Below are 19,684 nucleotides of genomic sequence, written 5' to 3'. Positions count from 1 at the left end.
GAGTCAGCCCAGCTTGTCCCTGCTGGGAGGAAGTGAGCAGACAGAAGGGCTCCTGGGCTGACTTCCTGCACGCCCCACCCTGCATCCCCTGTTTGGCCTGTGCCCCTGGAGACCTGCCCGTAGTTCCAGCCCTGGGCTCGGATGTGCTTCTCCACGCCTCGGAAGATGATCCCACTGTCATTCAGCACATACTCCTGTCTCTCCTCCTCTGAGTCCAGAAACACGTCGTCCTCTGAAAAGCAGTTGTCGGGCCCAGCATGGGCTGGGGCTCTGGTGTTGCAGGCCTGGGGCAGGGGCTACATCAGGGAGAGCAGCGAGATGGGGTCTGGGGGCTTGGGACGGGGCGGGGCAGGGGGCAGAGGGGTTTACAGGCTCCTAGGCTGCCTTCTGGCCAAGCCCCATTCCACCTGGGGGACTCCATTCCCCAGGCAGAGACCCACCCCAACCCAGCCCAAGACTGAGGGACTTTAAGAATCCTGACCCTTTGGGTAACCCTGCTTGGTGCCGACAGCAGCCTCACATTTCTTAAATATTAATCAGAATACTGACTCCAGTACTCCTTACGATGTACTTTGTACATTACAAGCATCAGCACTATGAATTCCCACCGTTATTGCAAGAGGTAGGCGCTGTTATAACTCCCATTTCACAGATGGGGAAACCAAGACTCACAGAGGGAGGCAACTTAGCAGAGCAGGGACTAAACCAAGGCTGCTGATGGCGAGAGCCCAGGCCTCTCTTCCCACAAGGTCCCATCCCTGCCGACTGGCCCCGCACACCAGAAACCACTGATTCCTGCCCCTCTGGCACAAGATCCTCTGTAGTCCCTGCTACCGGGTCCCTCTGCCCAGGGCCCGCTTCTGCCTAGGCCTAGCTCTTGCCAAGCTCTTGGCATGGCATTCACCTCCCTGTTGCTTAGCCTGCCTCCCAGATGCCCTGCTAAGGGCAGGCCCACCTCTGGGACAGCTTCCGGGAAATCCTCTGCCTCGGACTTGTCAGCCCCTACCTGGGCACCACGGGTTGAAAAGGAGAACAAATTCGCCCAGCTTCCGCTCATTTTGTTTTCGGCGAGAGGAGACCCTGGTGCTCATCCGGTAGCGGCCGATGACAGCGTTGGGAGGGCTGGTGATGCTGACGGTCATGTTGTTCTCCGTCTGAGCCTCCTCCACGGCTGTCCAGGTCTTGCCCACTTCCGGCTCCGATATCTGGAACACAGCTTTGGTGTGGTGGTCCTCAGAAGCCTGGGGTCCTGGCAGAGAGGAGAGGGAATCAGGAGACCCAGCTCTAGAGAAGCAGAAAAGCTACAAGCCTGGAATGCCAACTTCACTCCCTGAACCGCCGGGACACTCTTGGGGGCCACCCCCGCTGTTCCCGATTTCCCATCCACCTCCTGGATCTAGGAGAAAGTAACAGGACCCCTGAAATCAAAGTCTGTCATATGTCTGTCTAGGAAAGAAAAGCTTGGGCTCCAAAAGTCCGTGAAGAATTCCCGTGGTTTTCCAGAGCCCTAGATTCCTTAGTAGGCAGAGAATTCCAGGGCTGCATCATCGATCCTGCTAGCCATCTGCACGCAGCACGCTGTCATCAAAAGTCTCCATGGGTCAGAGCTCAGCCCACCTGCAGGGACTGGGACTTGCTTCTCTCCAGTCTGCACTGATGACCGAAGGGTCTCAGGTCACTGGTCACAAGACAGAGCTTTCTGGATGTAGACCAGCAGGGGGCGCTGGCGAGACAGTTACCTGTCTGCACGGTGAAGATGATGGTCTCCTGCTCCTCCAGGGGTCTGTTGAGCTCCAGCACCAAGGTGAACGCCTGGCCCCTGCGAACCACCAGCTCGGGGTCGGGGTACTCTTGGGTGTGGTGGGCAGCACCGTTCTTCCGGCTCAGCCAGTCCACCTTGGTGACTCTGATCCCTGGGCAGGGAGAGGACAGAGAGGTGAGGCCAAGCCCTTGACACGTGTCTCATCCACGTCTGCCTTGCCCGCCCACCTGCTTCAACCTGCCAGTCATTGGCTCATGCAGCTACTTTTTATCATATGCAGTTGGCTCTTGTTTTTTTTTTTAAAGATTTTATTTATTTATTTGAGAGAGAGAGAGAATGAGAGAGAGCACATGAGAGGGGGGAGGGTCAGAGGGAGAAGCAGACTCCCTGCCGAGCAGGGAGCCGGATGCGGGACTCGATCCCGGGACTCCAGGATCATGACCTGAGCCGAAGGCAGTCGCTTAACCAACTGAGCCACCCAGGCGCCCCTGCAGTTGGCTCTTGTTATTCGCAGTACTTACGTTCCTCAAAGTTGCCGTGAACACTGAATTAGCGAATACTGAACCATTACTCTTAGCCTGACCCCCAGCCCCCAGCCCCCCGAACGCCCAGCTGACAGCCAGCACCGACTTGGCAGCCATGGGACCGAGCCATCTTGCAAGCAAATCCTCCAGCCTCTGGTCATGCTGCCTCCACTGATCCTAAGCAAAGCAGAACCCAGCTGCCCCCACCGAGCTCTGCCCAGACTGCGGGTTTGTGAGTGAGAGAATGATTGCTGTTGTTTTAAGCCTCTATGTGTTGCGGCGGTTTGTTATATAGCAGTAGATAAGCAAAACATGCAGGGGCCCCAGGAATAACTGGGATGGAATTTTCCAACAAGCCCAGTGGGATCGGGACCCAAAGTTAGATTTCCTTTAAATAGTATCAGTAAGTGTGACCTTCCTTCCTTCCTTCCTTCCTCCCTCCCTCCATTCCTTTCTTTTTTTAGAGGGGGGTGGGGCAGAGGGAGAGGGAGAGAGAATCTTAAGCAGGTTCCACGCCCAGCGCTGAGCCCCATGCGGGGCTGGATCTCATGACCCTAAGATCATGACCCGAGCCAAAATCAAGAGTTCACGCTTAACTGACTAAGCCATCCAGGCACCCCGTGACACACCTTTCACATCCAAGTTTGGGTTGTCAGTTCATACCTGCAAAACTTTTCAACATGCAACTCTGGTATCTGGATAAATCCTTAGGACTCTTCTTCAACAATAACAATCAACTTCTTTCCAGTATGCAAATCCTAACTTAGAGGCCTGGTAAGACTCTCCCAGGTGATGTGAAAGCCACCCTGCCCCCAAGTATGATAATGAGAGTAATAAGATGAATAGCTAATACATATATATTCAATACTCACCACGAGCTAGACATCATCCTCTGTGATTTACATTCATAAATTCAGTTAATCATGACAACAGCCTTGAGGTAAGTACTACTATTACCCTCGTTCTACTGATGAGAAAACTCAGGCACAGAGAGGTAAAGTCACTCTACAAAGGTCACACAGCTATATGGGTGGTGCCAGGGTTCCATGCTATCCTGCCTCTCTGGTGAGCAAGGACCCAGACCAGGAATTGTCTTGCGTCATTGGGGTGTGGGATGGAGAAAACGCAGGATTTGGAGCCTGACTCTAGTTGGGTCATCTCTCGTGTGCCCTTGGGCACATCACGTCACCTTTCTGAGTCTCAGTGTCCTGATCTAAAAAGTGGAAGCCATGACAGCACCTACCCCACAGGGTTCTTGGAAGGATTCAGCCAAAACGACTGTCCCTGCAGGAAATCCAGTGGTGTGGCATTTTGCATATGGTAGGCACTCAGCAAGTGTCACGTTCTTTCCTGGGGAAGGTGGGACCTGCACTCTGCTACCACAGGCTGCTGTCCCTTTTCTGGCTTAACCTCTGCCTCTTCCCATGGCCAAGGCCAAGTCCAAGTCCCCTGTGCAGCCTGGGAGCCCTGAGGCAGGCCCTGTAAGTAATTCTTCCCATCTTTCCACCGTAGCTGGAATGGACCTGGTCCCAGGATTACTCTTCACCAGCAGCTAACGACTGTGGACCAGCGACAGGCAGTTGTGAACGGTGCAGATGTAGGTACTCTGCCCCCGACTTCCACGACTTCTTGGGGTGCTTCTCCTCCCCCAAGGAAGAGTCTCAGCTCCTCAGCCTGGTTCTGGAGACCTCCACTGGGAGGCTATGGACATCCTTCTTGTCTAGACCGCAAAAGTCTTTCAACTAGTGTCCACTTACGAGGAGCCAGGCTGGTGCTCCAGTCTCGATACCCAGGCCTGAGATTCCTGGAAAAGGCTGGTTCTAGCTAGCTCTAACTCAGCCGGAAGCCCTCGCAGGGCATCATGATTTGGGGATAATGACTGAACAGGTGAACGGGAACGTAACACGGCACACGCTGGGTCCCAAGCTCGGCAGCGGGGCGGTGGGTGAGCAAGGACTGGTTCCAACAGCGATCCCGTCTGGCGGTAGCCAGAATAGCAGAGCCAGGACTGCCCCCTGCCCCCACCTCGCGCGCTAATTCTCCTGCCTGATAGTAGAATGGAAGCCACCACCCGTCCAGCCCCATTAGTTCTCCGTCAGGAACCTTCCTCTCAGGTCCCAGGAGTCTGAGCTCAGGTGGCCTCTGTTTTGTCTGCAGACACAGGCAGGAACCCCAGTTACCTTGTACATATGGGATTGTCTGATAGCAGGAGAGGTGCGAGGGCCATTAGAAGCCCAGGGCTGTATTTTACGGACAAAAACTGAGACCCAGAGATGGAAAGAAAGGGACTTCTTGCCCGAGGACACCAATCCAGCCACACCCCGTGCGGGGACAGGCCAGAACAGGATGCAGTTGTTTTTTGTGTTTCGTTTCCTTTTGTTTTGTAGGGGATGAGCAAGGAGCAGGGGATAAGGTTATTGGGTGGTAATTTTCTCAGTGCTGGCTCGTCCCAGGGATTCTTGTGAGGGGGGTGGTTAGGAGGTAAAAAGAGTCCTTGGGCTCCGGGTCATGGGTTCAAGTCCCAGGGATCCCATCTTGGCTTCACCTTTCCCTGTCACAGCCCAAACCAGCTCCCACCGCCCTCTGGGCATCTGGAGCCTCATCGCGGTGGGGCAGGAGGAGTGGAATGAGTCACTCTGCTATTACCATCATTACCCCCAAATCTCAGAGACCATCTCTCTCACAACTTCCTGCCAAAGTCAAAGTCCCTCCTCCGAATTCTCGGTGACCACAGGGTCATAATTCCAGCTTGCATACCTCTGAGAGGCGGCTCATCCACCGCCCCGATGTTAAAAAGTTCTTCCTTCTGCTGAACCAAAGACTTTTTTCTTGCAACTCCCCCCCCACCCCCGGCCCCCATTTGTCCCTGCTCGGCCTTTCCCTTACCCTCACAGAACACAGCTGTTTTGGTTTTGGCCCTTGCCGACTTTGCAGAGCTGTTACTGAGAAATCCTGAGCTGCCACCCTCCCCGCGCCATGCCTGCCCTGACCCCGGGGGTCACTGCTCCGGTTCCCGCGCCATCGGTATTCGGGACCATCACATCCTCGTGACCCGGCATTTGCGGGCTGATTGTGAGCGCTGGGGGTCGGGGGCAGGATCCCACAGGGAGAAAGCCACTTTTCTGGTGATTACAGCCCAACTGGGCCCTAACTGGTGTCCTCCTCAGCCCTCATGGGGACCACTGGGCACAGAGGAGGGTGGGGGGCTTCGTATGGGGCAGCCCAAGGCCAGGAGATAGGTGTGCATGCGGGTTGGCTTCCAGAACCCCTATCAAAGTAAACCCGACGTCGCCTCCTCCATGTGCTCAGCTCCAGTTCTGCCGAGACTAAGGCTGTGTCTCTAATCAGTCATCAAGGAAGCCCAGACATAATTGTTTGCTTACGTGTCTCTCTCCTCCACTGTGAGCGCCGTGAAGGCAAGGCCCAGGTCTCATTCTGTCTGCATCGGCTGAGGCCCGCTCAGGGCCCAGGGCCCAGTAGAGGCTCAGTGAATGTTGGTTGGATGAATGGATGTCCCTCCCTGTCCCTCAGCTGGGACAAGGGTGTGAAAAGGGGAGCTCCCCAGCTTCCTGGCACACCCTTGGGGATCAACACCAGTGCCCCGTCAGCTGCCCACACCCTGTGCCCCCCACCTACGCATAATCCCCTCTGTCAACCCGTCGCATTCCCAGACTGGCCCTTCCTTCCTGTCTTCCTTCCTTCTGCAGTCCTGGGCCAAGGTGGGACACCTGCCGCTGGCTCCCCATGGGATAGGGGTCAAGTCGTTTCCTCTCTCTGGGCCTCAGTTTCCTTATCTGTGAAATGAGTCCAGAAGAGCTGGTAGTTGGCGGTTTGCTGAATCAAGTGCTTTGGATACCCCTGGGGTTCCTCTCAGCCCCTGCCCACAATATGCCCCCCCACCCCGGAGCCTGCACTGACGGAGGCTGGTCACACCGGCCCCGGGTGGGCCCCAGGGAAGGGATGGGGGAGGACTTCTCTGATCGACATTGCGCCTGAGGCCCTGAGGACACACTGGGGGACGTGCTGTCAGCCCCGGGGCCCCCGTCCTGGGGATATGCGGGGCGAGCTCCAGCCCTGAGCTCAAGGCCCACGGATGCCAAACCTGAGGCTGTGCCCGCCAGACACGAGGGAAGAGGGATGCCGTGAGAGCATTCTCTCCGCCTGTCCTGTCACCGCGAAGCCTCGTGGCCCCTCCAGCTGCTGTCGTTTCCTTCTCCCACCCACCTTCCTCTCCTGGCCTTCCCTTCCACGGCGATTTCAGAGGCACACACGTTAATTCAAATGCAGGCTTCACCCATCACCGGCTGTGTGACCTGAGGCAAGTGACTGAACCTCTCTGAACCTCAGTCTCCCGGTGAAATGCGCATTGTGGTAGGAGCCGCCCCCTCAGGTGGTAACGCTGAAGGGGAACAAGTCACGTGGAGTACTTAGCGCAGTACCTGGCCCCTATGAGGTGCTCAGTACGCGTGCGGCTTATGAATCTGATTTTCATCAGCACTTGCCCAAGAGCTGCTCACTGCCTGTCCAGTGTTCTCCCGAATCTTCCACTTACTGGCTGTGTGGCCCTGGATAAGTGAATGGACCTCTCTGAGGTTCAGATCGCCTTCCCTGGAAAGTGGCAATCATAATAATACTTTGCTCATAGGCTTTTCGGGAAGAGGAGGTAAGGACCATAAGTAGGGCGGGGAGAAAATGTGTCTCCCAAGCCTGGAAATCCAGAGAATGAGAGGAGCCATTTAATAAACACTCTCCGGCAACAAGCGTCAGCCAGGGTGAGCGGTCTCCCTCTGCATGTGGTACTTAGCCCGGTGCCGGGTCCACAGTTTGCTGGGTCTGTGCAGGGTGGGCCTCCTCCTCTCCCCACATCTCCCCCACCGCTTCGGTCCGCCCCTTCCCTGTTCCCACACACACTGGTTTTCTTTGTACTCTCCCCTCTTCACCTCTTGCTGAAATTACCACACAGCTCCAACAGCCTCTCAGCTTTTCCCAGCTCATGCTGTTCAGTCCATCCCGTTACTATGGAGAAACCCAGCTTCTGCGAGGAGAAGGGACTCTCCGGACTGCACGAGGGTCAGCGTGTCATTTCCCCTGCTCCAGAGCCATCAGACCCACAGCCGTGATGCTGCCATTCAAGATCCTTCACCATCTGCCCCTCCTGCCACTCCACTCCCGGCCAAGTGCATCTTGTCTCCAGCTCCCTTGCTCACCTGCTGGCCCCAGACGTCAGCCTAAGAATGGGTCCTACTTGGAGGAAAAGTTTGCCTCCTGCCCTGCCGCCCCCGCTCTTCACCACCAACCCACCCCTAGCCTTAGCTCACCCCCCAACTCTTTCTCCTCTGGCCCTGGGGTGACACCAGACAGCTGGTGATGCTCTCCTCCCCAGATCTCTGTCCTAGCCCTAGGGCTGGCCAGTGGGGCTGAGCCCAGGAGGCTCTGCTGACATCAGCAATCTCTCCTAGACTCTGGACTCCGTGTAATTGGTTTTTAATGGGCCCCACCATGACCCTATCCTTAGTGTGCATCACGAGCACCTGACCTCCACAGCTAAATGATAATTGGGGCATTGCCTCGGGCCACTGTCCAATCTCCCTTTCCTTTCTGGTCCTGTTGGAAGCTGCTGGCCTCTCTCACCACTAGGCAATAGTGAGAACTTCCTGGCCAGAACCAACCTCTGCCCAGAGTATGTCCTTCGGTTCTTAGAATTTCCGAGCTGAAAGCTTATTATAATCCAGTAATGGCAAAAGGTTTCTTCATTTGCTGGCACCGGTTGACTGGTAGGACTACTTGAAGAACTATGTTGAGGAGAATCCCGGGGCCACATCCAGGTCCCATGGCGGGGAGGGGGGGGGGAGGGAGGGAGTTCGGGGCTCAACTAGTGATGTCTGCCATGGACAGCGGGGAGAGGAGAATCAGCACGCAGGCTACGCACTTTGCTTTCAGAATCCAATGTCTTGGTCATTCACGCACCGATTCCATGGTGGGCAGGTGCTTACCGCTCAGAGGAGTAGGTCCCCAAGAAACCAGGAAGACCCAGACCCAGACGACCAAGGAACTGAATTCAACCTAACTATCTGTCACTTCTATTTGCTAGGTGTGATGGGTCTCCCCGTTATTTTACAGAAGGGGAAACTGAGCTTCAGAGAGAGGAATGGCCATCCAGCAAGTTAGTAACAGATCTGACACTGGAAACCCCTGTCCCTGACTCTGCTCCCAGAAGGGTCTTTTCTCAGCCATTAAACTTTGCCAACTTTAAGTCTGATAGTGTATCAGATAATTAGGGAAGAAGGACCTCTAGGTGTGCCCTGAAATGTAGATCCCCAAAGAAGCAGAGCCAGTCCCCTGGAACCCAGGGCTAACAGGGCAGAAGCAGCCCCAGCTCTTGAAACAGCAATCTGGGAGTGAGCTGGGGGGGCAAGGCCCTCAGGGAGCAGACCCAGCCCAAGAGCCAGGGCCCAGGATGCCCGTAAATGTTAGCAACTGCCAGGGTGGAGTGAGAAGAAGTTCAAATATGACAAGGAAATTAAACTACCTGCCTTTGAAAGTCAAAAAATAAACAAGAGTTGACTCATATGATTGTCACATGATCCTGGACAATAGAAGATTAGGAGGCATAGAATTAGGAAAGTCCTTTAAACACCTACGAGAGTAAGACCCTTGCGTGGGCTGACTTGCTCACCCCCTGGACCCCAGCACCGAGCCAGAGGAGGCATAAAATATGTAATTGTTAGCTAGCAGATGAGTTCCTGGGGTGGAAGTGAGTTTGCCCCTCACTATAATGGACCCACAGAGGGTGGTGCATTTTCTGAGTCTGCTGCCTATGAGGCCCCACATGAGATACTGTGGGGTGTTTGGCACACTTGGTCTCATCAGTTCCTCACAGCAGGCCTGTGAGAAGATTTGTAATAATTTCCATTTTATAGATGGGAAAATGGAGGCACCAAAGGCAAATTCTCCTGCTCAAGGTCACGTAGCTCTTTTCACCTCAGACAGAGCTGCTCTTGCCCTCGAGTCTGTGGGGTGGGAATCTGAAGAGGACACAGCCCATGGGGCCTCTCTCTACTCACCCCTCTCTTCCCCTGCTCGCCAGGTGGGCGGGGAAGGCCTGGCTCCAGGCCAGGAAGGGCTCTGTCATGGCCTTGCCCGGCCGTCTGGGGATGGCGCTTTCTATCTCTGGGAGCATGAGGGAACAGCGCATGGATCGTGCAGTTTCCTGAAGCTCCCCTCGGGGGTCCTGTGCCCCGAGGCCCCAGGCCCTGCCCACTCACCTGCCATGCCAGGGCAGCCTGCCCTTGCTTCCTTGGGGCGCGGTGTGCAGACCGTGTGGACGGCGTGTGGGAGCAGCCAGCCAGCCCCGAGTTCACACGGCGAATCTCGGGGCGCTGCCAGGCAGGACGGTCAGAATCCTAGAGGAGGCGTGGCCCTTCTTACCCTAGCAGCGACACCTGATCACCCACTAATTGCCCTGGTTCGCACCTCAAGGGTGTCCAGCGTGGGAGTGGCTTCAGCCAAGAGGCTTTCTGCACACAGATTTGGGAGCTGGTCTGTGGGAGAAACTGAGGCCCAGAAAGGTCACAAGCCTGGCAAGAACAGAGGAGGGGGAAGAGGAAAGCCGACGGGAACTGGGCTTGTGGTCTCCCGTTCTCACCCTCCCAGCAGCCCTCCGATGAGAAAACGGAGGCTCAGAGAGGGTGCCCTCAGGGTACATGGTAATAAGCTGCAGAGCCGGGGCCGGGACCCCGGGGCTCATGGCAACTGGTCTGGGGCTGGCTTCTCCCAGCCTGGGTGAGGGGAGGAGCCTCCCGGGCCAAGGTGCTCTCTTCTGTGCTGGGCTCCCGGAGGCATCTACAGGGCTAAGGCCTGCAGTGCTCCCCTGGGCCAGGCCCCCAACCATGCCACACCGTCTGCCTCCCACAGGCCCCACCGGCAGCCTCGGCCTCCGGGAAGGAGCCCTGAGTTTCAGAGGGAGAAACTTCAGACCCACGTAGGCCTGGGGTTGAAGGCCAGCTCGTCTCCTGGTCACAGGAGCAGTAAAATGAAGACAGGGGCCTCTCCTTACAGGGCGACCCTGGGGGAGACTGAGATAACTCACGGACAGGGTCTGGATGCCCAGGGACCCTGACTCACTTGTCCCTCGGCTCTGGCAGTCGCTCATCCTGTGGGAGTTGGACCATTCCTGAGGTTGTCCACCTCTTCAAAGTCTGCGAACTTTCCAGTTTGGGACTTCTGAGCTTCGGGGTGGGACAAGGGAGCTGTCATGCTGCCCTGACGCTCTGCCTGAGTGAAATCTAGCCTGGAAATTGGAAGGAGAAACTGGGGGAGAAACTGAGTTCCCGTTTCTGTCTGGGCCCGGACAGCCCGATTCCTTGGACTTCTTGCAGGGTCTCTCCGTGTCAGTGCAACTTCCAGGAGTGACATCAACCTAGGCTCTTGGGAGGAGGTCAGTAAGAAAGAGGGGAGTGGCTCTTGGGTTCAAAGCCAAGGCTAATTCACCCGACTTTGTGAGCTGGCTCCAGCCTGAAGCTTAGAGACCTGGCAGCCACCCGTGCTCATGACCTTCAGCAAGACCTCTTCATCTCAGAACCCTGGCTTCTCCACCTGTGACCTGAAAGGACTGGCCTAAAGCATGAAGCATCATCTTAGCTCAAAGGCTAAGATCCCAAGGCTCCAAGATTCCGGACCTCAAAGCTTGTGAAGTTTTATCTCATCGAATGAAATAGAAGGAATTTTATCTTCCTGGGAGCTGGGAGGGAAGTTTCTCTCTGTTGGTAAGTGCCTTGAGCAGATGACTTGGGACCCACAGAGGCTGGGTGGGGCTGGGTCAGGGAGGAAAGGGGGAGTGTGAGGGGGGTACTCTGGAAGATGGGGTTGGGGGCAAGAAGGGGCAAGGTCAGGAAGCACTGTGCACCATGGCTCCCTGTGATCACCTGAGCATGCAGGAAAGTGTATAAAATCCCCAAGTGTTTGATGTGGAAAGTGGCAGAAGGGTTGAGTTTGATGCAGGGCAAACAAACATCTTTAATGGGCTGTTTGCAGGCCTGCACTGCCTTTAATTACAGCCTCCTGGCCCCGGGCCAGGCTCTTCCTTCCCTCCCGCCCTGCAGCTGCGGACCCAGACCCTACTGAAGCTGCTTTTCTGCCCTTGTGGGTCAGGCTCCTCCCCACTAATCACAGTCTCATCCAGGGCCCTTTATCTTTCATCTTGGGTTTGCCTGGACTTGGGCTCCCAGAAAATGGGGCATTTAAAAAGCACCCCCCCCTTCCAGCCCCATACAACCCCAGACGTCAATTCATAGTCAAGCTTAGAGGAGAGCAATGTACTCTGGGGTGAGAGAGAGGAGACTGGGCTCTGTTATCTCCGGGCCAAACTGGCTGTGTGACCCTCGGCCAGTCACTTACCTTCTCTGGGCCTTGGTGCCTAATAAGATTGCAGACTAGGTCTTACCAGTTCTGACCTTCTCTGATTCTACATGATCAGGCAGGAACCAAAGACTGGGACAACTCAGGATACCCCAATGTTGCTTCACAAATTAAATCCTTGCCTGGGGAATAAACACATGCTTTAAAAACAGTTTGCTTTTCCAGGACACCTGGGTGGCTCAGTTGGTTAAGTGTCTGCCTTCGGCTCAGGTCATGATCCCAGGGTCCTGGGATAGAGTCCCACATAGGGCTCCCTGCTCAGTGGGGAGTCTGCTTCTCCCTCTCCCTCTGCCCTTCCCCCTGCTTGTGCTTTTTCTCTCTCAAATAAATAAATTTTTTTTTTTAAGATTTTATTTTTTTATTTGCAAGAGAGAGAGAGCACGCACAAGAAGGGGGAACGGCAGGGCAGAGGGAGAGGGAGAAGCAGGCTCTCTGCAGAGCAGGGAGCCCAATGCGGGGCTCGAACCCAGGACCCTGGGATCATGACCTGAGCCAAAGGCAGACACTTAACCGACTGAGCCACCAGGTGCCCTGAATAAATAAAAATCTTTAAAAATAGTTTGCTTTTCTGATTGTAAAAATAATATATACTCATGTGGGAAGTCCAAGCAACGCAGAGAAAGAAAAAGGTATACATGCATGTCACTGCAAACATATGTAAATAAATTCACACACATCCCGCTGTACGGAGACGTGGATTTATAGCCTAACCTTTTCACTTAACTGTATGACCCGCTCATGTCATGCTCCCTTTCCAGATCACGAATACACGCGTGCACACTCATCACTAGTGGATTTCTAGTGCCAATTTATATAATTTTGCTTCCTTTCCCTGAATTGATGGGAATGTCATTTTTTCCCAGATTTTTGCCCTTAGCAAGAAATGTCATGCTCTTTGCAGAGCTGTTTTGGCATCCTTGCATTTCCGTTTCCTTGACGACAGACATCTGGAGAGCTTCTCTGTCCTCTCACCTGCTCCCAGCACCGAGCCCTCTATCTGGTGGAGAGGGAGGTCACGCTAACGTCCTCTGTCCTTTTGGTGGGGGGAACACAGAAAAACAGGGGCCTCCTTGTGGGCAGCGGAGGGTAGGGGAGAGGCTTTCTCAGAGCAGCAGAGACCTAGGTGGGACCTCCGCCCTTTGAACAGTAATGGATTACTCATAGGCTTCACACCAGCAAAGTGTGCGCACCAAAAACAAGTTTTAAAAATCATTAAAAAAAGAAATTTGAAGTGCTCACTTTGGGAAAAAGAAGGATTTGGGGGCTTTATTTAATTTCGAATTTACTCTTTTAATTTTTAATTAAAAAATATTTTTTAATTATATGGATTGGAGGGCACCATGACTTTTCCAAGACGCAGGGCATCTGTCTGGCCCTGCCTTGGAGAGTGGCAGCAGCAGAGTAGTGAATCTGTGAGTGTGTGGTCCTCGGACCAGCAGCATCAGCATCCCCCGCTCCCCCACGAGGGAGCTGGGAGCTGGTTAGAAATGTAGACTCCTGGGCCCTTCCCCACACCCTCTGAAGCAGAATCTGCATTTTAACAGTTCCTCCCACAATTCATATGCATAATACAATTTGAGAAACTCTATTGAGAACCGCCATTCTCAAAGGGAGGCCCAGGGCCACCAAGGTTCTTTTAGGGAATCTGTGAAGTCAATCCTATTTGCATAGCACTATGAAGGGTTTTTTTTTAATTTCATTTTTATTCTCTCATGAGTGTACAGTGAAGTGTGTGATACATGATATTGCAAAAAATTGAATGGGAAAGCAGATATGAGACTATAGCTGTTTTCCTGTGAAGTCTTCTATTTAGAGAGATTTTTCCAAAAAAAAAAAAAGAAAGTAAAACAATGCCACTTTTACTAATATTATTTTTTGGGTTTGGAAAATATAGTTATATGTCATAAGTACATGATATTTGTGTTAAGATGCAGTGGGCTTGTTAGTGTTTAAATGAGTTAATGAAGAAACATTTTGTAAGTTTCTCAGTGTTAATTTCTAAGTCGGCAAATATCCAGAGCTATAACCCACATAAGCAAAAAATGTTCTTTGGGGTTCTTGGGAGTTTTTTCAGAGTAAAGAGGTCCTAAAACTGATATGTTTGAGAAGTGCTGGTCTAGGGTGTACTTTCCCTCTAGGAGGTGGGAGTGGGGAGTGGGCATGAGGCTGTGGCCTCAGGTGAAGACGAGGCCATGGGCCCGAAAAATCCCAGGGCAGCTGTGCTCTGCAGGGGCCTCCCACTGAGCCCTCTGGTGCTGGGTACCCTCCTTTCTAGCAACTGCAAGCCCGGTGCTGTCTGTGGGCGAATCCCAAGGTCTGAGCAGCCAGCTGGACACATGATCCTCCGTGCGCCCAGGCTGGGAGTCATCTACATTTGTCTTGGGAATTCATCTTCACAGGACAGTGAGTCAGAAGGACCCAGCTCAGGTAGACCTGGACTGGTCTGGTAGCAGGCTCTCCTCTCCCCTCTCTGGGCCTCCGTCAATCTGAGCTGTGACATGGGAGATGATTCTATTCCCTTCCATCCCTGGGTGAAGTCATTGGGTAACTAATAAAAGACCGGGAATCTCTACCTCATCTCTACATCACTTCATCCTGAGAGGAATAACCATGGTGACATGGCTAGCCAGCGTCCAGGCTCCATGCTATCATCTTCAGTTACTGCCCCCTGCGTGAGGGCCAGAAGCTGCGGATGAGCCAAGAGATCACAGGCAGCCTGCCCCCCGTATCCAAGTGTTGCCCTGTTCATCCACCTGCCCGTCTGTCAGACATCATCAGGACCTAGAAGCTGCTACTAAGTTACGGAGCATTCACAGCTTACTGTGTTTTTTCGATGGGCGCTCATGATCCCTTCATGTACTTAGACATTCTTCCTCATTCATCACTCCTTCTGAAATTCATTCCTACATAGACTTTGGACACCTTTTTTTTTTTATTCTCAGTGTTTATATATCAACCTATTTTAGATCCTCCCCTTGGTTCATATGTGGTTCCCTCATTCTTCATGGAGGATAATGTGTTTGAAATATTTTCAGCTGTATGTCTTATAAATTATGTTTATAATTATGTCCCCACCCACTGAAGTGGAGAGTGGATATCAGGCATTGGCTGCCTGATTCAGTGCTCTGGTTTCTGTTTGCTTCGATTGGTGTCTAACAAGACAATGATCTTTAAAGCTAGGCCTTGCCGAGAAAAGGCTTAGTAAAGGCTAAACCTCCACTAACAATCAGGAGCCAGGGCTAATGGATGAGACCCTCAAGGTTATTGTAAGCCAGGGCCAGAGATCTCCGGATATCCCATTTAAATCTTTTCCATCCGGGAAGTGAAGGAAGCCCCCCTCTGCTGATTGCAGGAAAGGGAAGGGAGACCAAAGGAGGGGAAGCAGGACGATTTCTTGACCCGATTTCCCCTCTCCCGACCGAATTTCCAGAGAGGCAGGAGGACGGGCAGGGAGGTATTGGTAGCTACATAGTTTGAGGGAAAAGCCGAAGTTAAAAGGATTATTGCCAACTAAACTGTGCTGGGAGATCAGAACTGTGGTTGCCTTAGGGGATGAGTTGGGGACAGGGATTGACTGGGAAGGGACATGAAGGAACTTTCTGGGGTGATAGTTTAGTTGATTGGGATGTTTGTTACACAGGCATTGGTAAACTTCAACAAATGTACACTTAAGATTTGTATATTTCGCGGCTCAGCTGGTAGAGCATGCGACCCTCGATCTCGGGGTTGTGAGTTCGAGCCCCCCCTCGAAGTCGGGTGAGTTGAGTGTGGAGATTATTTAATAAAAGTCTTTAAGAAAAAAAAAAATTTGCGTATTTCATTGTATGTGAATTTAAGTTAAGAAAAGGTAAGCTGGAAGCAAATTTCAAACTCTAGTCAATGATAGTCGTGCTGAATTATTTAGAGGGAGGTGTACTGATGCCTGCAATTTAATGATGGTGCAGTTGAAATGCAACAAAAATGAGATGGATGGATGGATGGAGAGATATGTGACAAACCAAGTAGAGTCACGTGTTAATGGCGAAATCTATATGGTGTTCACTATAAAATTCTTTTTTTTTTTTTTTTAAAGATTTTATTTATTTATTTGAGAGAGAGAATGAGAGAGAGAGCATGAGAGGGGGGAGGGTCAGAGGGAGAAGCAGACTCCCTGCTGAGCAGGGAGCCCGATGTGGGACTCGATCCAGGGACTCCAGGATCATGACCTGAGCCGAAGGCAGTCACTTAACCAACTGAGCCACCCAGGCGCCCCCACTATAAAATTCTTTGACAAAAATTTTTTTTTAAAAGATTTTATTTATTCATTCGAGACACAGAGATAGAGAGAGAGAGAGCATGAGCAGAGGGAGAAGCAGAGGGAGAAGCAGGCTCCCCGCTGAGCCAGGAGCAGGACGTGGGGCTCGATCCCAAGACCCTGGGATCACGACCTGAGCCGAAGGCAGATGCTTAACCATCTGAGCCACCCAGGCGCCCCGACAAAATTTTATAAAAGGAATGTTTGACCATTTTCATAATAAAATGAAAAAGGGTTTTCTTTCCATGTTGCATCATCTTGTCCAGCTGCCCAACCCCCTTTGAATGCCCTTGCTGTGTTTGATGAATTTCCAGCCTCGGGAGTCCCTATACCCGGCCTCCCTTGTAGCTAGGATGCAGGCCTGTGACGTACACTCATCAGATCACACCCAGACGCCAGCTCAGAGTGCGCAGTCCTTGCACGTCTGGCGTTCGCTGGCGTGAGCGGGGGCTGAGAGCAGTTGCTACAGCAGTTACGTTTTCCCAGGCATCGCAAGAATGAGCTCCTACCCCACAGGTGGTATTGGCAAGGCAGGGGCAGGAGCATCAGCAGGACCTGCTGTTTCCTCTGCAGGCTAGTTGTGAGGTTCCAGATATCATTCCTAGAAGCTGAGTGCTCCTGATGATTCTGGGGGCCCTCCTCATCCTTTTCATAAGCTCTTTTTTTTTTTCTTTCTGGAAACAGCATTTGCCAAGGAGAAGGCCTGAGAGGCGGGCCTGAAACAAGCCTCTTGTATGTAACAGGTGGGGATCCAGATGTTCCCACGTGCCCCTGGGGAACAGATGCTGAAAGGGCTGGTGGAGGAGGCTTTCCAGTTCCCAGTCCTGCATGTGAGGAGCTTGGATGTCCTCATGCTGTTCCAACAACAAGTAAGCAACGGGAAATCAACAACTCTTCTTAGATCTGTCTAAGAAGTGAGGTCACAGGGCAAGCTACTGACTCCCAAACTGGAGAGATAGACAGACAGAGAGATTGGCAATTGACTGGAGCAGAAACCTCCATGGGAACCAGTCCTGGGATTGGAAAACCTAGTGTGTTATTGACAAATTGCTGGACAAGTCTGAGAGAGAAAAACTCCAGGGGGGCCCCGTCCCAGAGGGGACCCCACACGTTTGTGAGTTTTGTCTCCAGGAGCCCTACCAAATTCTCATGGTGAAGATCAGAGAAAATGCCCCCCATGCTTCAGTCAGGGGCACGGGAAAAGGAACCATTTAGAAATAAGCCAGAGCATTCTGTTCTTAACATGGCCTGCCCTTAAGTGAGACTAACCTCAGCCTAAACTGCTGGGGTTTTGTAGAAGCCTAGCTGACTTGGGGCAAGGAAAATACCCAACTCCATGCCCCTCTAGCCATCCTGTCCCACTGAAGGGGGCTGAGGGGCTGAGAAACACTTGTGAAGGTCACAGACCAGAGGCTCAGGCTTACTAAAAAACTGCGACCTAATCATAGAGTCACAGAATGCTCCCCGCGTCCACCCCCCCATCTCACCACCACATCACTAAAGGTCTATTTACTGGAGTTATTTTACCCAGTACATCATGTCCTGCTTTCAACAAAAAAATCACAAGGCCTACTAACAGGCAAAAACACAGTTTAAAGAGATAGAGAAAACATCACAACTGGGTTCAGAGACAGCAGGGATGTTGGAATTACCAGACTGGGAATTTAAAATAACTATGACTAATATGCTAAGAGCTCTAATGGAAAAAACCGGACAATATGCTTGGGATGGGCAATGTAAGCAGGAAGAAGAAAATTCTAAGAAAGGATCGAAAGAAATGCTAGAAACACTGTAACAGAAATGAAGAATGCTTTTGATGGGTTCATTAGTAGACTGGAAATGGCTAATGAAAGAATCAGTGGCCTTGAGGATATGTCCATAGATACTTTCAAAAAAGAAAAGCAAAGAGAAAAAAAGAATGAAAACAAAGACAAGCCAAGACAAAACCACACAACCCCCCAAACCAGAACAGGATATCTGGAACTGTGGGACAGCTACAAACAGTGTAACGTCTGCATCATGGGAATGCCAGAGTACAAGAAAGAGAGAAAGAAACAGAAATATTCAAAGCGCTCACCAGAGCACAAACCCTGCACTGTGAATTGTGCAAGACTGTTGAATCACAGATCTGTACCTCTGAAACAAATAATGCAATATATGTTAAGAAAAAAAAAAGAAGAAGAAGAAGATAGCAGGAGGGGAAGAATGAAGGGGGGGAAATCGGAGGGGGAGACGAACCATGAGAGACGATGGACTCTGAAAAACAAACTGAGGGTTCTAGAGGGGAGGGGGGGAGATGGGTGAGGCTGGTGATGGGTATTAAAGAGGGCACGTTCTGCATGGAGCACTGGGTGTTATACGCAAACAATGAATCATGGAACACTACATCAAAAACTAATGATGTAATGTATGGGGATTAACATAACAATAAAAAAATTAAAAAAAAAAAGAAATATTCAAAGCAATCATGAGTGAGAATTTCCCCAAGTTGATGTCAGACACTGAATCACAGATCTAGTAGGTCAGAGAGCAACAAGTAAAAAGAAAGAACATTTTCTAGGAAACTACAAATTTGATAGCAGAAATGAAAAATTAGAATATAAGTCTTGGAAAAGAAAGTTGAAGATATGGCTCAGTGAGTAGTGAAAGCTTGCCGCCCTTGGAGCCAGCCCCATTCCCAGAGGGCCACATGGGATCGGGCACACGTCACCTGTCACCAGTCAAGGAGCAGACGGGGAGCCTCTCTGTGATCAGAGGACTCCATCATAAAAGCCCCAGATGCGGTCCTGGAGAGAAATAAGGAGAGAAGGAGATTTGAGAGGCTGGGCATTCATCCACTAGGGGCTGGTTCATCACTACGGACCACTTGGACTAAAAGAATAAGGAATGACTGACCCACGTTTAAAATCCGTTGTTTCTGGGCAGGACCAGGGCTCACGAAGATGAGATCATGATGGAACATTGACAAGCCATATTTTCTTCCCCTTTTTGAGAAATTGTAAAGGTTACCATTTACTACAGTGCTTCCTAGGTGCCTCTGCTCTAACCTGCTTCTCGTGTGTGATTAGTTACCAGTGTTGTCCCCACTTCTCAGCGGAGAAAACTGAGGCTCAGCAAGGATCCAGATATGCCTCAAGGTCACACATTTGAATACTGATAGAACCATACTTGAACCCGTGCAGCCTGAATTTGGAGCCCATCTTCTCAACCACAGGGTTATGCAGTGAATCGATGTTCAGCCCCATGGCAACTTTTTGCTTCTTCATTTCTGCAGTAGATAGCTGGTGCCATTTATTGGGCTAGGTTAGACACGGCAAGAACACAGCAGGGACACAAGGAGATTGCCGCGCTCCCGCTTCTCTGGTCCAGTTATCGCTGTTGAAGGCTTCGCATATCCTCTTGCCAGCCACCGAGCACATATTAGCACCTATATGGGGCATCTGGGCAAGGCACTGTGGAAGATTAAGGAGTCAGACAGACTCCGGCTACCAGGTGTTATTTTGTTCAGAATCCCTCGATTCATTCATCCGCTCCATCATTTATAAAATGTTTATTAACACCTGCTCCTGGCAAAGGGACAATAGGGGGTGGGGAGAGAGAATAAAATGAATAAGACAGAGTCTCTAGCCTTAAAGAAACTCAACGTTTATAAGAGAGATAAAACCCATACCCCAAATAATCATAATA

The 19,684-nt window shown here is 51.8% G+C and overlaps 1 protein-coding gene across 1 annotated transcript in view; it reads right to left on the bottom strand.

Moving 5' to 3' along the window:
- The window catches only part of TGM6 (transglutaminase 6), a 33,212-nt gene extending 13,970 nt beyond the window's left edge, over positions 1-19,242 (bottom strand). Inside the window, exons 1-4 of the mRNA XM_006732296.2 lie at positions 19,152-19,242; positions 1,740-1,913; positions 1,007-1,249; positions 114-232 (exon numbers count right to left, since the gene is read on the bottom strand). Of these exons, the coding sequence (XP_006732359.2) occupies positions 114-232; positions 1,007-1,249; positions 1,740-1,913; positions 19,152-19,242 (627 nt within the window). The remainder of the gene's footprint in view (positions 1-113; positions 233-1,006; positions 1,250-1,739; positions 1,914-19,151) is intronic.
- Between the last annotated feature and the right edge of the window lie 442 nt (positions 19,243-19,684).

This window comes from Leptonychotes weddellii, chromosome 10 (genome assembly GCF_054177405.1).
Source record: "Leptonychotes weddellii isolate Sample4059 chromosome 10, ASM5417740v2, whole genome shotgun sequence".
NCBI lineage: Eukaryota > Metazoa > Chordata > Mammalia > Carnivora > Phocidae > Leptonychotes > Leptonychotes weddellii.
This window is presented reverse-complemented; position numbering and strand designations above follow the sequence as displayed.